Source organism: Aulonocara sp. 'chitande type north' Nkhata Bay, linkage group LG12 (genome assembly GCF_057382095.1).
Source record: "Aulonocara sp. 'chitande type north' Nkhata Bay isolate Kocher_YH1m ecotype deep benthic linkage group LG12, A_spYH_male_GT1.1, whole genome shotgun sequence".
Taxonomy (NCBI): Eukaryota; Metazoa; Chordata; class Actinopteri; order Cichliformes; family Cichlidae; genus Aulonocara; species Aulonocara sp. 'chitande type north' Nkhata Bay.
In genome coordinates, this window is record NC_141355.1 from 30,627,526 (window position 1) to 30,644,324 (window position 16,799).

Genomic DNA, 16,799 nt, shown 5'->3' on the forward strand with positions numbered 1-16,799 from the left:
GAAAAAGTTTACCAATCACTCCTAGAGTCGAAGTGACAATAGTGTCTCATCACAATGTGTTTTTTTTTTTATGTTCAAAAATTCTATTCTTTGGAAAGTACTTCAGATTTATGTATACAATTAGCTTAATGTAAATGCCTTGAGCCAGACATTTTGTTTAAGTACTTTACTTTAGAAAAACAGTTTGGGGAAGTGCAAATGATGTCATCTTATAAAAAACCATCGACTTTATGTTGTTGAATAAATAAGACATACAAGAGCAAAAGAGCAGTCTCAATCATACCCATTATATCTACAAATCGATCTATGTGTTTTTATATTACCTGTTTAGATCTACATACAGACCTAGTGCGCAATGTTGCGTCAGAATCTGCTGATGCAATAGACTATTCTGGTAGCGTGAAGGTTACAGTAAGTCGTTAATAAAATGCGAAAAAGGACAGATCATAGTGGCCTCATCACAACGTGTCTTCGTGCGTGTGCGTGTGTGTGTGTGTGTGTGTTTGCGATGCTTCTACATCCCGTGCTTCATACAAGGTGCACTGACCAAGTGTTCAGGAGAACAACTGAAATCGAAAATCATTAAATATAAATAAATAAATAAATAAAAATCTAGCTTGATATCGTGATATGTGATTGCATTTCCTTATTGAAATACATAAAATGAGGTTTGGCATTAGACTTTTTAATTAATGGACACAAACTTTGAAAGAAATACGACGTGTTACATCACCCTCCTCTGACAGGAAGCACCGCCCAAGAGCACCGCCTGCAAGCCTGCATCAGAATATCCGGGCAACGTCATCAATCCTTCCCCGGCACCTTGCACCGCTTGCAGTAGATATACCTCAGACTTTATCTCTCGGTTTAAAGTAGGATAGCTTTAAACTCCTTATGGCTGAGAAGACTGTCGTGGATAAAATGAGCGAATTACAAGTGGACGAAGGCAAAAAGGTGAGACTTCAGTCTGTGTTTTAAGTCATGTAAAGCGGTTTGCAGTTAGCCTAGCCTATCGTTAGGACCATGCTGTCATTTAGCCACTCAGTAAGAACTTTTCGGCTAGCTGGCTTTCATGGGGATTTTTGTGTTGGCTTTACTGAAAATTGTTCATCTTAAGGGAACTAGCGAAAGTGTTCATTATTTCATGTTTTTGTTATGAACTTTACCACGGCAACAACAGTTATGTCTATTTGGCTAAGTTGGTTTGGCTAATGTAGCAAATCAGTACACGTACACTAAGGCTCAAGCCGGACTATATTCAGAATTGCGACAGTTTAATATTTCTTTCTATGTTGGTAGGCTCACACACGTCAGACCAGCTTAAGGTATTGAATGACTAGCTTGGGTTCTCCTTCTAAATCGGCACACCCAAGTGCTTTAAGTAGTTGTAACACAGCATTTTGTGCAAGGTTTTGTTATGTTTTGATCTTACTGAATATGCTAAAGTAGCAACAAGAAAGATGTATTTAAAATAACCGATATGTATACATTTTTAATTTGCCCAATATTATCTGCATTCGTTACTATTATTAAATGATCAGTTGGTAGGAGTGTACATTTTACATTTCCATGGAAACTTTGTCCATGAGACCCTTCAAACATGTTTTTCACCTAGTTTCTTTTTTATAAAAGTTAAATAATTACATGGTGTGATATGTGTACAGGAAGGAACTGGAAGTGGTAAAGATGGAGGAAAGAAGAAGGGTAAAAATGCTGCTGAAGACTCTGGAGGCAGGGCTGAGGTGAGTTATTATATTGTCAGGAAATATATTGTCATGTTGTTCTGCTATTATTAGATCTTGTTTTTCAAGAACATGAATCATGTACTTGTGTAGATCTGTGTCATCTCAAAGCAACCACCCATTGGCTTCAAGATAGTGTTTTTGTTTTTGTTGTTGCTGTTTTTTTTGTAATGACATTATTCAAAACACAGATTCCCTAAAAAAAATTTGACCCAATGATTGTTACATAAAAAATAAATACAATTAAAACTGCAATGAGTAGACAGAAGAAATGACAATGAAAGGCTTGCTTATCTACTCTCTTTTATTTTACTTTTTTCAGCTGTCACCACAGCCTCAATACATTGAGGAACGTCTTACTTTGTACACAAAGCTGAAAGCAGAGCATGATGCTCTGATGGCAGAAAGAGCTGCAAAGGATAGCAAACCTATCAAGGTTACTCTGCCTGATGGAAAGGTTGTTGAGGCGGAGTCCTGGAAGACCACACCGTACAAGGTGGCCTGTGGCATCAGGTCAGTGCTACAGAATGTACTTTTTCAAAGATGACCCCCTTTTTGTATTTCCTGTAATCATTTTTAGTTTCTAATGGCTTCACAACTCTAAAGGCAAAATTGGAAGCAGCTGGAAATCACACTTGTCAACTTTTGACTGTCTGCTGAAGACAAGAAAATAATGGGGTAAAAAAGCAAAACTTGGTTTGGTTTTGCTTGGAATGTTATCCCTTAGTACCATCCAATGTAAAGTGATTGTAAAAAGGGGTACACATGAACATAAATTTTGGCAGCTACATAACAATCATTGGGGGGGGGGAGGCTATCCATGTGTTTGGGTTTTTTTGGTTTTTTTTTTTTCCCATTTCATAATCTTTTTATAGATGACAAATGTCTCAGCCCCAAGACTTAAAAAGTAATTTAAGTATTTGTTTTCTTTAAATTGCACTGGACTGTTAATGGCATTATTAGCACGCAGTGTATATCCCTGTCAGTAAAAACACACATTGTAAGGCCGATATAAATACATTTGGAATGATCAATTCTCAATGTAAAACAAAATATTTAGGTTCTGTGTAGGGTGGGTAAATATCAGGATTTACTGGCAGTACACTTCTCATTACTAGTCATAGTGAAACCACCCAATGAAATCCACATATAATGAAACTTAAGTGTTTTAGTCCTACTTTTCATAATACTACAAACGTGTACATATTAACTAGATCATTAACTACACTCTACAAAAAATATTGAGGCATGCTTCTTAATTGTTGCATTCATGTGTTTTCACTCTGCCTTTACAAAGATTTGTGGGAGGAAACAAATGTTAGAGTTAGCTCATTAAATTTGAGTGTGATACTGTTGCAATAGGAAATTTCTTCCCTCTGAGATATTCGACTATCAACTGTGTCATTAAGTGGCAGAGCACGTAAAGTTACAGACTGGGGTCACAGAGTGCTGAGGTGCATAAAGGTTAACAACACACTGTTGATTCAGTAACTGCAGAGCCCAAAGCTTCCTCTGGAATTAACATCATCACCAGGAGCTTCCTAGCTTGGGTTTTCATGGCAGCTTCTGTAGTTTTGTGTAGGTGGCCCAGTACTTTTTGTGCTATGTCATTTAATATAAAAGTTTGCATTTCATCATATTTGTCCAGGCATTTACTCATATAATGATAAAATATGTGATGTCTTTGTTCTCTTGTTGGCCATTTCTCAATAAGGTAGAACAGAAATTCTGCTAATCACAAGGATATGGCAGAGCTATTCCCAAACTCCCTCTCCACATGTCTGAGTGTGAGAAAATAAAAGGCAAATTGTGTTGTGCTACATAAATAAGCATTTGCCATTTTATTTCTGTGTCTGTACATTATTGTGATGTAGACTATTTGTGTCTTGTGTTCAGTCAAGGCCTTGCTGACAACACGGTGATTGCCAAAGTAAACGATAGTGTATGGGACCTGGACAGACCTTTAGAAGAAGACTGCAGCCTTCAGTTGCTCAAGTTTGATGACGAGGAAGCTCAAGCTGTAAGTCAGATTTTTCTTTTCTCTCCCTGCTTGTACTACATTGTTTAGAAGCATAGTTTTGGAAATTGATGCTCAACATCTTCTGGATACACAGCGTCATGCTCGCTAAACATCAAAGCTTCAGTTACCTTTTGCTTTGTAAAAGCCATATTTATATACTTGCAAAATCTTCTTTTTTTCTTTTTACACAGGTGTTTTGTTTTCAAAGCATGCAGTTAAAGCCTCAGTTCTCAGTGTATTCATTTATAATGTGCATTTTCTTTTGGGTCTCCTTTGTGCAGTTCCTCAGAATTCAATGACTGGTGTTCCTGGTGTGAATTTGATAAGCAGTGTCACTAGTTCCTTGTTTTTAAACTGGTTTTATAATACTGGCTTCATTCTTTTGTATTGTCAGCTTTTTCTCTGCTCTTTGTCATTAACAAGGAATCTATTCAGTGTCACAACCTTGATATTTCCCCTTAAAAGTCTTAGTAACACAAAGGGTTTGAATACTCCTGTTTTCTAAATTTGCCAAAACTTCTGTATTTCCATTAGGTTTACTGGCACTCCAGTGCTCATATCATGGGTGAAGCAATGGAAAGGGTGTATGGGGGCTGCCTCTGCTACGGTCCCCCTATCGAGAATGGCTTCTACTATGACATGTTCCTAGAAAACAATGAGTGAGTTTCGTATGCTCTAAGTTCAGAGTTTCTGTCTAATTAGTGGTGTTAGTCTGCATCCAGTGATATTTTTGGTCTGTACCTCAGGGCTTAGCAGCTGTCAATCTGGTTTACTGTCTTCAGACCAGAAGCAAACACAAAACAGACAGATTGTAACTACACTAATGCTGTCTAGCTGGGGCTATGTGTGGGGACTGAAAAACATCTTTCTACATATTTCTGTTGGAATAACAAGTCTATTCAAATTAAACAACGAGAAACAACTTAAGGGAAGCTTTGAAAGGGGGATTGAGACACCTTCAGAAATTTCAACAAGTTTTCCTCATAAACAACTTCTTAACTTGACCTTTTTGGATCCACGTCTCTCTGCTTTAGGCTGCAGGAAAGCTTGAGCAGTGCTGTCTAATTAATTCTACAACCTCCTTAATGAAGCCATTTTATGCTAATGGGATTCTTGGAGACTGTTTTCTTTTTTACAAGGATATTTTGACATTGCGTAAGCCCTAAAGCCGAGGACTTTAAAGTAGTTGCCCATCTTTGGATGAGGTTATCTGTATTACGAAGACTTAAGAATTATTCTGTTGGACAAAAGTCTGTTCTCATGGTTAAATATCTGGTCACATCCATGCTGCCCTTTGGAAAGCATGGCAGACTAAATTTAGCAGTGGAGGCAGTTTGCATATTAATGTGGGGTTTTAAGTGAGAAAGTGTTCAGTGTGCAGTTCTTGGTGTGATTTCTTGATGTTTTGGACAGGGGTGTATCGAGCAATGACTTCCCCTGTCTGGAGAGTTTGTGCAAGAAAATCATCAAGGAAAAGCAGCCGTTTGAGAGGCTCGAGATAAAGAAGGAAACTCTCTTGGAAATGTTCAAGGTATCTTTAAACAACAGCACACGAATATGGAACAAAAATTCAATTGATTTGATGATTTTTTTTTTTTTTTAAACATAATCTTTTGTTTTTTTCTAGTACAACACGTTTAAGTGCCGCATTCTGAATGAGAAAGTCACCACTCCCACTACCACAGTCTACAGGTGGGTCAGTGAATGTAATAGTATCCTGGTGATATATTCTTTTTTTGTTTGTTTGTTTGTTAATCTCAAGCAAATCAAATAAAAAAACCAGATGCACTTTATTACAGGTGCCTCAGACTTTAACTATCATCCAAAACAATTTTTTAAAAATACCGTAATGTGACTATGATATGTGTGTATATATATTATTTATTTAAATTTGAAAGAGATATTGATTTGCAACTGCACTACTTAATTGGTTAAAGATGCTGTGTTTAGTTCTTTCTGTCACAGACTGGGTCGACATTTCGGCGCTACATTCAAAACACAGCTGGTTCTCCTAGTCAGTATTTATTTTAAATATAGAACAAAACAGGTGACTAAGTGAACTAAAGCTACAATATTTTCCATTTCAGATGTGGTCCCTTAATTGATTTATGCCGGGGACCTCATGTGAGACACACTGGAAAAATCAAGGCACTCAAGATACACAAGGTTAGACTTTTTGCTATCAGCCGTGTAAATTTATTGAACAAACTTGCAGTTAACAATATATGTGGATATAAGAGAGATTTAAAATACTGGAGTCTGTGTCCTGAATGTCTGGCTGTAAGCACATTTGTCCCTATTTTTAGAGCAGAGTTACCCTTTGTTTTATCCCCAAGGGATTTGATGGACCCAAAAGAATGATGAAAAAGCTTACGTACTCCCTTTTGTGTGCTAGAATTCATCCACATACTGGGAGGGAAAGGCGGACATGGAAACCCTCCAGAGGCTCTATGGAATCTCCTTTCCTGACCCCAAAATGCTTAAAGACTGGGAAAAGTTTCAGGAGGAGGCCAAGAACAGAGATCACCGCAAACTAGGCCGGGTAAGAATTGAAATGTAAATGAGCTGTGAGTTAGGAAAATGGTCTCTTACAGGTTTCACTGTTCGCAGTCTCTTGGTATTGCAAGAAGAAAATTTGAAATGTACAGAGTAAAGTACTCAAACTAGTTTTTGAACAGTGTGAAAACATGTATGATCTTTAAATCGGTTAATAGCATGTGTAAATAAGTTTTATTTAGTGAATTGTTTGGTAAGCTCATAAACTGATTGTCACATACTGACATTAATATAGCATGATGGAAAAATATCCATGAAGCAGATTTTAGTTTGCTGGTTATTGAAAGAAAACCCATAGTCGTCAGCTCAGAGTGTAGGGTGTTGCAGCCATATTTTCAGTGTGATGAAGGCGTGGAAAAGGGCACATACCTAGACAAACCCTATTTAAAGCTTAAATATGTCACGAGGTGTCTTCAAATTGAAACCAGTTTGACTTGTTTGATGGCTCTTTTTAATTTTCTGTCTCTAACAAACCCTATTTTCTTTTTACATTCAGGAGCAGGACCTGTTCTTCTTCCATGACCTGAGTCCAGGGAGCTGCTTTTTCCTGCCTAAGGGAGCCTTTATCTACAACACCCTGATTGAGTTCATCAGAGTAAGGCTGAGTTGTCAGACCCACTGATAATTACTGTGATCTAACACTGAGCTTGGAGATGTAGAAAAAAGAGAGGTTATTAGGGAGAAAGTTTACATTTGCAGGAGGAAGAAGAAGAAGTTCTGCGATGATGAAAATGGCTTTATAATGCACACAAGAAAAAAACGCTCCAATTTAAGCCATGTGTCATATACTTTAATACAGAGAACTAAAAAGGGATTGGTAATGTTTTGATAATACAGCATTAAATCAGTGTCTTAAGCAAAGGCCAGATGAATAGGAAAATAATTCATGTTTTCTTTCCACAACAGTAATGCTGTAAATGGAAGCTTGACACATCCAATTTATGCTTATTTAATAAAATATTGTTTTGGCCAGGTAATAGAAAAGCATTGCTCAATGTGATGTTTACCTTCTGACACACAAATTCACTTGTGAATCTCAGAAAAGCTTATTATTATCCAACACTTATTTAAAATATATTGAAACACTGACAGCATTAAAGGAAAGCTTTATTTACACCTGTTCTATTATACTGACACATAAAAGTCAATCTTTTTCAAAGCATTTATTTTCCTGGGTTTCCAGTCAGTGCAGTCATAATAGAAAACACATTCAAGGCAATTTCACTTAAATAGATTTCTGACTGAGCAGATTTGGAGTAATGAGATTTGTTTTGTTCAAAAAACAAAAAATGGTTCTGCATTCTGCTTTCACAAACAACAAAACACCGAAAACATATCAGCAGATATCAGGATTTAAAAGAAATGACAGATTATTTTATAATATCATCTGTCTTTCTGATTCGAACAAACCAATCAGCTCATGGTGAATTAAAGCAATACAAAAGTGAATACCCTTATATTTCAGTTTTTTCCCCAAACTCTTCATAATATATGAACAATCAGGAGAATGCAAATATGCAGCAGTATAAACATGTTTGCTTGCAGAGTTGTTTACCATTTTATTTATGCATACGTCCCTTATTAGAGAGTCTCCAGGTGTTGACAGAAACCACTTCAGCCAGTTGTTTGTAGAGGTGATGGATACACAGAATTGTGAAGCTGAGCTTTTTGGAAGACTTTGTGAGAAAACATTGTCACGTTCATTGCCAGAGTGAGTACAGGAAGAGGGGTTTCCAGGAGGTTGTGACTCCCAATGTCTACAACAGCAAACTCTGGCAGACATCTGGGCATTGGCAGCACTACAGTGAGAACATGTTCTCCTTCGAGGTGGAAAAGGAGATCTTCGCTCTCAAGCCCATGAACTGCCCTGGACACTGGTGAGACTTCTGTTTCCTCACAATCAGAGTTGTTGTCAGGTATAGTTTCAGTTTTAAAGGGCAACTACAAAAGAATGAGGGAAAGAAAAACACTCCTTTTAATGCACAGTGTAGCAAGTGTTGCCTGTAGTGTGAAATATTTATTTTTTTAATACTTGTAATCAGAAGTAACTGCTTGTTGAAGGAAGAGCTGTGTATTACATACATGTCCATTATCATTAAATAAACTCGGACTGCTGTCACAAAAGAAAATGCTTGTCAGCCAGTTCAGCTCAATGTTTGCTGTGTTTTCAGTTGTTGGCCGAGGACGCTTGCTGCTGCATTGCAGTGCAAAGAAGCAGACTGCAGTTATTTGTATTCACATCTTTTATCTCTTTCCACTCGTTCAGACTTTTGGTTGTCCACAAAGATGACCTCTCTGAAAATCACACTGTAATCAAAATTGATCTTCAAAGTGTTGAATATCAGTTAAATCAAATATTACACTCAGGTTTTCACAGCAGAGCATTTTTTAGGTATTGTGATTACTCTAGGTATAAGTTGGCAGTTGCATCTTTGTGTATTTTATACATATGTTTGTTTGGCACCAGTTTGATGTTTGATCACCGGCCTCGCTCCTGGAGAGAGCTGCCTTTTCGCATGGCCGACTTTGGTGTCCTGCACAGGAACGAGCTGTCAGGAGCTCTGACTGGCCTCACCCGTGTCCGCCGCTTCCAGCAGGACGATGCTCACATCTTCTGCTCCATGGACCAGGTGAGATGTGCATTGAAATGTGTACAACACACATTTTGGCTTTATATGAGCCCGATGAGACCAGTAAGAATTGTTTTACACTTAAAAATCTGTTTACAGTCTTGGCGTTTCCCACTAGGTATGTGGGGCCAAAAAATTATTTAAAGGATACGTAGGATGCTAATTTCCGATTAGTAGAGCAGCTTTGCATCCTACTTCAATATAATGGATATTTACGCATGGATGATCGGTTCACTTTAAAGGCAATTGTTACTGGTTGAGTGCGAAGCCTTCAGTTGAGACTGAAGAAAAGTAAAATAAATCTGAGTGTCGCATACACCCCTCCTGAACTGTCAGCAGTTGGGTTTCTTTTAACAAAAAAGACAATACCCCTGACTCTGCTATATCAACTTTTGTTTCCTCCTTTAAAGCATGACCATGTTCAGTGTTATTTGACTGAAATACTAAATTCATTACTCTTTAGAAAAGGATACCATTCATACCAGTGTAATATTTTAAGTCACATTTATTACTGAAATACTTTCTAAAAAACGTTTTAATTTTTAATACATTTCCAAAGAACGGCACAGTTGTAACTGGTGCAAACAAACAATATTTGGAAAGACCAAAAAAGTTTCTTAATTTTTCGGTTCATAAGTCTTATTACAGCAGCCGTGATCACACTGATTAATTTTCTCCGTGAAGGCACTGGATTGGATGTTTAATTATTTTGATTGCACTTGTGCACAAATTATTTCATTTTTAATTTTTCTCTTTCATTGCAGCAGCTGGAAAGCACTGCTTGTAGTCGTTTTTGTTTGTTTGTTTTTTGTTGCTGTTTGTGGTGGTGTGGTTTTGTTTTTGTTGTTGTTTTGGGTTGTTTTTCCCCCCCCCAGTATTTAGAATCATGCAAAACAGACTGCAGGAGATATGCTCTTATGTTGCATTAAATTGATAATCAGTGACTTCAGCACATGGTTTACATAGAAAAGAAAGCAATCATTTTCCTTTCAGTTATTCTTATCGTGTATTTTCCTTCACCTTCAAAGCACTCACTTGTTATTTATTTATTTATTTTTTTCAATTATGATGAAATCTTTGTGGTTGTTAGTTTTTGGGTTTTTTTTGTTGTTGTTGTTGTTGTTGTTGTTGTTGTTGTTGTTTTTAAATAAACCAAAAGTTGAGCATCTTATCAAACAAAATAATTAGGTTTCCTTCTCTAGCTATCCTAACACAAACAAACATGAAATCAGCAGCAGAAATTACATTTGTAGCCATGTCCAGATGGATGATGCAAACACTATTGCTTTTTTGTTTTCTTTCTTTTATCACTGACCTCAGATTGAGTCCGAGATCAAGGGATGCCTGGACTTCCTGCGGACTGTTTATGATGTCTTTGGCTTCACTTTTAAACTCAACCTTTCCACGAGACCAGAGAAGTTCCTGGGAGACCCAGAGGTCTGGGACCAAGCAGAGAAGGTATTCAAAAGGCCTCTAGCTTCACTACATGTAGAAAATAAGAAAACGCTCAGTCAGTGTCTCACTGGAACATTAAGATTCTGATGTGAGACATTGTTAAGATGTAAATTCTAGCGCCACTCCACTGACAGCGAATGGAGAAGTGAGACTTGCAGACCCTAAGTACATTTATATTTTAATGAGTTTTTTTTGTGGACTTGCAATCATGTCTGAAGAAGGGTTTTTTACGCTTTGAAACCGTCCACGTATTGTTGCTTTAACTGTCTGCTTTTGCTGCCAAATCAAGTTCACAAGTTCTGTATTTTACATCTGTAGTTCGGCTCTAATTTGCTCAGCTTGTCTTTTAAACAAGCATAAACAAATAATAGAAGTGAGTTGGACTGAGTCATAATTAGGCTTTATTGCTCGGTGTTGTGGGTAACAGCGTTGCAGCTTTTCATGAATGACATCAAGCATCTCTGCTGGGACAACTTGAATTGTAGGAGATGAATCTGTAGAGCCACTGTTAAATGATGGTTACTAAATGCCACATATATACTGCATTGTTGTTCCCACAGCACTAGTCCATGAAGGACATAGTGTTTATTTGTCTGGCAAGCCTGTGCTGGCTGCCTTTGAATGGTTGAAAAAGTTTGACTGATGTAAAGCATGTGTTGAATTAACTTTCACACGGCCTTTACTCTTCTCTTTATCTGATTGCAGAGGTATTTTATTTCAGCAGTCGGATAACTATTTCATCTGCACATTGCCACACTCGATTCATGTCACAAAGATGTTCAATTATGTTTTCCTCTAAGTGGTTTTTTGTTTGTTTTTTTTTACTCTGTTGGAAACTTTCATCTGGCAGAATAAGCTGATACATTTTGTACCTTGTTGTCACCACTTCATTGATATTTTTTTTTTTTTTTTTTTTTTTTTTTTTTAATCATGATTATTTTGTTTTTTGTGGTGGCGGGTTTGTCATTATAATCTAGTGCAGTCTTCTTGGTGGAGGTTCAAGATACATCCTCTGTTTTTTTTATAACGGAAAATGTTCAAATGTTTTAAACCCATGAGCCACTAGAAAATATGGTTTACATTTTTGTTCTCAGGCACTGATAAATTACCATGAACTGTAGCTACACTCATTCTTGAATAGATAGAACATAATAGCAGGGTAGAAGAAGAGAAAAGCATACTTACTCTTTATTACTGGCTCTGTCTGCCCTTCTGTTTTTCAATTTATGGGTATTGTAGAAACCTGAAAGAGTTCCTTTTCCTTTCTGCTCCCTTTTTACAGTCACTGGTGTCATCATTCAGTTCTCAGTCCTTCCGTTTTTAATTTAATTTTCAAGCATATCTTTTGTCTGCTGGGAGAAAAGCATTACTGATGGAAGTTATTTTTAGGCTATTTCATTATCAATAAATTGATTGGTATTAAAGTTTTAAAGACTATGTAGTTTGCTGATAAGTAGCACACTACAAATATAATTCAAATGCTACAGTATAAAAATTAAATGTACTGTATCTTACTGACTGCACATGTTAATTATGGGCTGCTGCTATCTTTTTCTAATTAACAGTTAGTCACAGTTCTTAGAATAGAAATAAAAGCCATAAAAAAATATCAGCTTGCAAGTTGAACAGCTGTCTTACTTAACCTGTCATCTGAAGAAAGCACTCTTTAAATGCAGCACTGACTTTTAATGATTAATGTGTCCCACACAAAGGTGGAAAATTATACACACAAAAGTGACTGGGGAACTTGGCATCGTGCTTGGAAGAAACTGCTGCATATTTCCCTCAGCTCGTTACTTCCCACAAGCAACCATAAAATATTATTGAGACGTTAGCATTTCTCAGTTCAGTGATTAGTTCCAGATGAAGAAAAGGTCAGGTCTAAAGGAGGAGCCTTGCTTAACACCTCTGTTTACCTGCACGTTTGTCAGAAACTGACATGGTAATAAAGCAGTTATTGTTTGTATTTACAGCAACTGGAGAATAGCTTGAATGAATTCGGAGAGAAATGGGTTCTAAACCCAGGTGACGGAGCTTTCTACGGACCCAAGGTGAGCTGTGCGCTGCACTAATGATGTAGCTAAACTGTGGAACTGCAGAAGGGTCGCTTTTGATCACAAGTCTTTTGTCTGCAGATCGACATTCAGATCAAGGATGCCATTGGTCGATACCATCAGTGCGCTACTATTCAGCTCGATTTCCAGCTCCCGATCCGCTTCAACCTCACGTTTGTCAGGTAACGACAAGTTTTATATGTTGGGTAATTAAATTTATGGCCCATGGGATAAGCTAAAGTGTCAGTGAGAAAGCAGGAAATCCAGTAACCAAATAGCGATGAGTAATATTCTTAATATGTAAATAAACCCCCTGACTTGGAGACAGTTAACTTGTCTGCCAAAAAAACATTACAAAATTATCTGTCTTCATTACAGCTTTATGACAATACCCAGTAATAAAGCTTATAAGTGCAAGACCAACAAAAAGGAGCACCACCATAGCAATTATCTGTTTCTCTTTATAGTGCTTAAAATGTATAAAGTCTAGAAGCAGAGCTCCCCCCCCCCCCACCCCCCAGTCTTTTTGTAACAATAATAAATGATATTTCTAGCAATAACAAAATAGTAGTACTTTCACTTTGCCTCAGTCTGAGAACACCTCAAACGGCTTCTGTCATTGTCTGTATAGCAGGAAGGAACAGACAAGAATTACAGCTGTCACAGGTGATGAGATCAGAAGTGACAGAAAATTCAGAGCTTCATGCGACTGGAAAATGTCAGTCTGTGACCTATAAATGTGATTTCACTTATTACCATAGTTCATGTGTACAATATGATCATACTCACGTATACAGTAATGCATACTCTTTTCCATTAATGGCATTTTAGGGAAATTTTACCAGTTATGCAAGTCTCACCTATTATTATACATCTCACGATTCAGGTCATATTGTTGTCTTTTCAAACTGTCTTTAATTGGTCATTTCTTCACTGTTGTTGCATCACTTCATAAACTGTTTAAATTACATTAGGTGATGTTTGTCAGTAGCTAATTAAATGATCTGTTGCCTTGAAAATTCACCTTGGTAAATAATTAACCTGTAAAGCATAATTGAAAGTATTAGTAGAAGCTGGCAGTTGGAGTTTGAGTTTTACACATCATGTCGTGCACTGAGTGCCATCTTTCACAAAAGGGCAGTGGCTGCATGAAAATTCATTTAGATGTTTTATTTCTGTCTGGGGGGAGGTGAATAAGGTGACATCACAATATAAAATTGAGAATTAGATAAAAGACACTCTAGTCATTAAATAGCATATGCTGTCCTCACCTGTTTGTTAATTGGCCCTCCATCATTTTCTATTGATTGCTTTTTGTAAGTCCCTCACTTAAAACAGACATAAGTCTGAGTTTTGTCCTGTATAAATGGTTGTGTTTGCTGAGGGGAAATTTTCACTCTGTTATTTTTTTTTTTTTCCTTTCCAACAACCTTTGTAGCCACGATGGTGACGACAAGAAGAGACCTGTGATCATCCACAGAGCAATCCTGGGATCAGTAGAGAGGATGATCGCTATTCTCACTGAAAACTACGGGGGCAAATGGTTTGTAAACAATCAGTTTAAAAAGGTTGATTTGTGAAGTAGCACCATTCTTGATTTTTGACATTTTTGGTTTATTGCTGTTCTTTCAGACTGTTCCCATGATTTCTTGATTAATGGGCTAGAAATGGAAGCATGACAGCTCAGTGGGGGGTGGGCGGGTGCCATTTTTTTTACATGGGTTTCTGGCAGACGGGCAGGTTTCTGGCCTGTTTTTTAATAATCAGCTAAATGCAAATATGTCCTCCTCTGTTTCAGGCCTCTGTGGCTCTCTCCTCGTCAAGTGATGGTTGTACCCGTGGGACCAACCTGTGAAGAGTATGCTGAGAAAGTAAGAACTGACCTTGGCTGCTTCCGTATTTACATTTAAAGGACATTACAAACAGCACCCTCAGGCTGTTGAGCACTTTAATTTAACTTTATACATATTTTGTTATGTTATCACAGACTGGAGTCATTCAGTACTGCAGTATTTAAGGATCATTAGTTTCGTCTCTATTAAACTACTGCATGCTTTGCCGAAATTCAGCCTGCTTTGTTGCCTCATCTTTTAAGTGTATAATTTTTTAATATTTCTGAACCAAGTCATGCAGGTTTTCGTGAAGCTGTCACACAATGTTTTATTTAAAATTAAAATTAAAGCAATGCTCTGCTACTTAATTAGGATGTTAGTTCATAAATACTAATGGATTTTTCTTCTGAACGTTTTTTGTTTTGATTACAATTTAATTATTTGACATTTGCCTAATCATGGCGAGCACAATGTTATCACACCTAATAAAACTGACTGTCAGAGCTATGAAAATAAAACTCGGTTTGTATTAATGTTTGCTTAGCTTTTAACATGTGTTGGGGACATTCTGGTTGGATATCGTTGGTGCTGAACATATTTGTAAAGGTGGTCTATAGTCCCAATATTGTAATGGGAAAAGAGAACAGCCCCACAGTCCACTGTGATTGTAATGGTTTCTGTAATATGATCTTTATTCTGTTCAGACTAAAATGTGTAACATCTACAGACTTTTTCTTGTAAGCAAATGAATTAATTTCCAAAACGTTCCTGGACTGTTTTAAGTGTTGGTTGTTTCTCTCATTAATGTGGCAGATCAAGCAGGAATTCCACAGCAGCGGCCTCATGACTGACGTGGATCTCGACCCCAGCTGCACCCTGAACAAAAAGATCAGAAATGCACAGTTGGCGCAGTATAACTTCATCCTGGGTCAGTGGCAACACACATTTGTTTCAGTCTTGTCTGTTATTCCTGTCCTTATCGCTTTCTCACTGACCATCTAGATATTGATTTTCCTTCTCTCCCTTTTTGTCTTTGCATGTTTCCCTGTTTGGAAAGTGGTGGGAGAGAAGGAGAAGACGAGCAACACAGTGAACGTACGCACCCGAGACAACAAAGTCCACGGCGAGCACAGTGTGGAGGAGTGCATCAAGCGCCTCAAACAGCTCAAGACCTCCAGGTGTCGGAACGCCGAAGAGGAATTCTAAGAAATCAAAAAACAGTTCCTTGAGTAACATGGGGGTAAAAGGTTGAAATATGTTTTTGATAGGGAATAAAACTGCCTTCAATGTTTTGTCTTTGCTCTTCTTAAATGATTTTTCTGGTATCTTCCTTTTGCTATTTTATATCACTGTTTTTAGTTGTCAAATCACATTGTTAGTATAATTTTCCCTATTCATTGTTCTTAGACAAAATCCAGCTGGTGGGAATGTAATGTGGGGATGTCTTTGAAAGGTTTTCAGACCACTGCTATGAATAAACCAGAGAACATTTTCCAAATGTAATGAAAAGAAGAGTATGAAATGAGGATGATCTGATATCCTCGTGTTGGTGTTGTTCCCAGATCATCATGAAAATGTTGTTCCAGGTTCAACATTGCAAGTGACCAATCACATTGTTGTGACGTTATTTTTTTTGCTCGCCAAGCCATTCGTGCATTTATGAAATTCCAATGTTGCAAGGACAATATCAATTCTGCTTACTGTTTATTAAAGGGTTACGGTTAGGGTTAGGGTCAGGGTCCGTTGATCGGCGGACAGAGGCGGTTTCACGCAGCTTTAGAACAGTTTTTTGTTTTACGTCGCTTTTTCCCGAAGTCGCAAAAGTATGACGTCACAACATTCTGATTGGTCACTTGCAATGTTGATCCTGGAACAACATTTAGTATGATGATCTGGGAACAACACCAACACGAGGATATCAGATCAACCATGAAATGACTTGTACCTCAACTGTCAGTGTGTATCACTCATTATTTCTTCAGGGAATTGTACTTTAGTTACAATTTTGATAATTAAATCATCTATCCTCGACAGTTGTACCCTGTGGGGTTTTTTTTTGTATTGTAGAAGCAGATTGTTGTTTGCCCAACAGTCACCCAGAAAATGTACAAATTAGACAAGTTTGAGTTCAGAAAAGTAAAAAAAATAATAATAATAATCCAGCACCAAGTTACAAGTCAACAAGAATCTAAATTTCAAAGCTGAAATGAGATGGCTGATGATGATGCTGGTGGGGTGGAAGTGCGGAGATTGTAAAGGGAATATATCCATGTGTAAAAACCGGATCCTTATCACCATCCTCCACTCGTGCATCATACTTTAAGACGGGAATCAGCAGTGTGCGGGCAGGTACACACCTGATGCTATTTATTACACGCTTACTGAGCTTTGGGACCATTTACTGTGCCTGTCTGTGCTGTTAGACTAACGGATGAGTGAGGAAGTTTTATTTAAACACTGGGAAACGCTTCCAGTTACCTATAACCAGTGTGATAATACATGCAGAGAGG

General features: G+C 37.5%; 1 protein-coding gene across 1 annotated transcript; it reads left to right on the forward strand.

The window, feature by feature from the left end:
* Nucleotides 1-769: 769 nt before the first annotated feature.
* Nucleotides 770-16,322, forward strand: tars1 (threonyl-tRNA synthetase 1). Its single transcript, XM_086315064.1, has 19 exons — nt 770-954; nt 1,665-1,742; nt 2,065-2,255; nt 3,639-3,762; nt 4,297-4,421; nt 5,176-5,293; nt 5,390-5,454; nt 5,850-5,928; nt 6,158-6,304; nt 6,815-6,913; nt 8,029-8,195; nt 8,786-8,948; nt 10,269-10,406; nt 12,377-12,454; nt 12,539-12,639; nt 13,896-14,000; nt 14,256-14,328; nt 15,103-15,217; nt 15,347-16,322. The coding sequence occupies exons 1-19, from the start codon at nt 895-897 to the stop codon at nt 15,493-15,495; spliced, it is 2,175 nt and encodes a 724-aa protein (XP_086171190.1). The 5' UTR covers nt 770-894; the 3' UTR covers nt 15,496-16,322.
* Nucleotides 16,323-16,799: the final 477 nt, after the last annotated feature.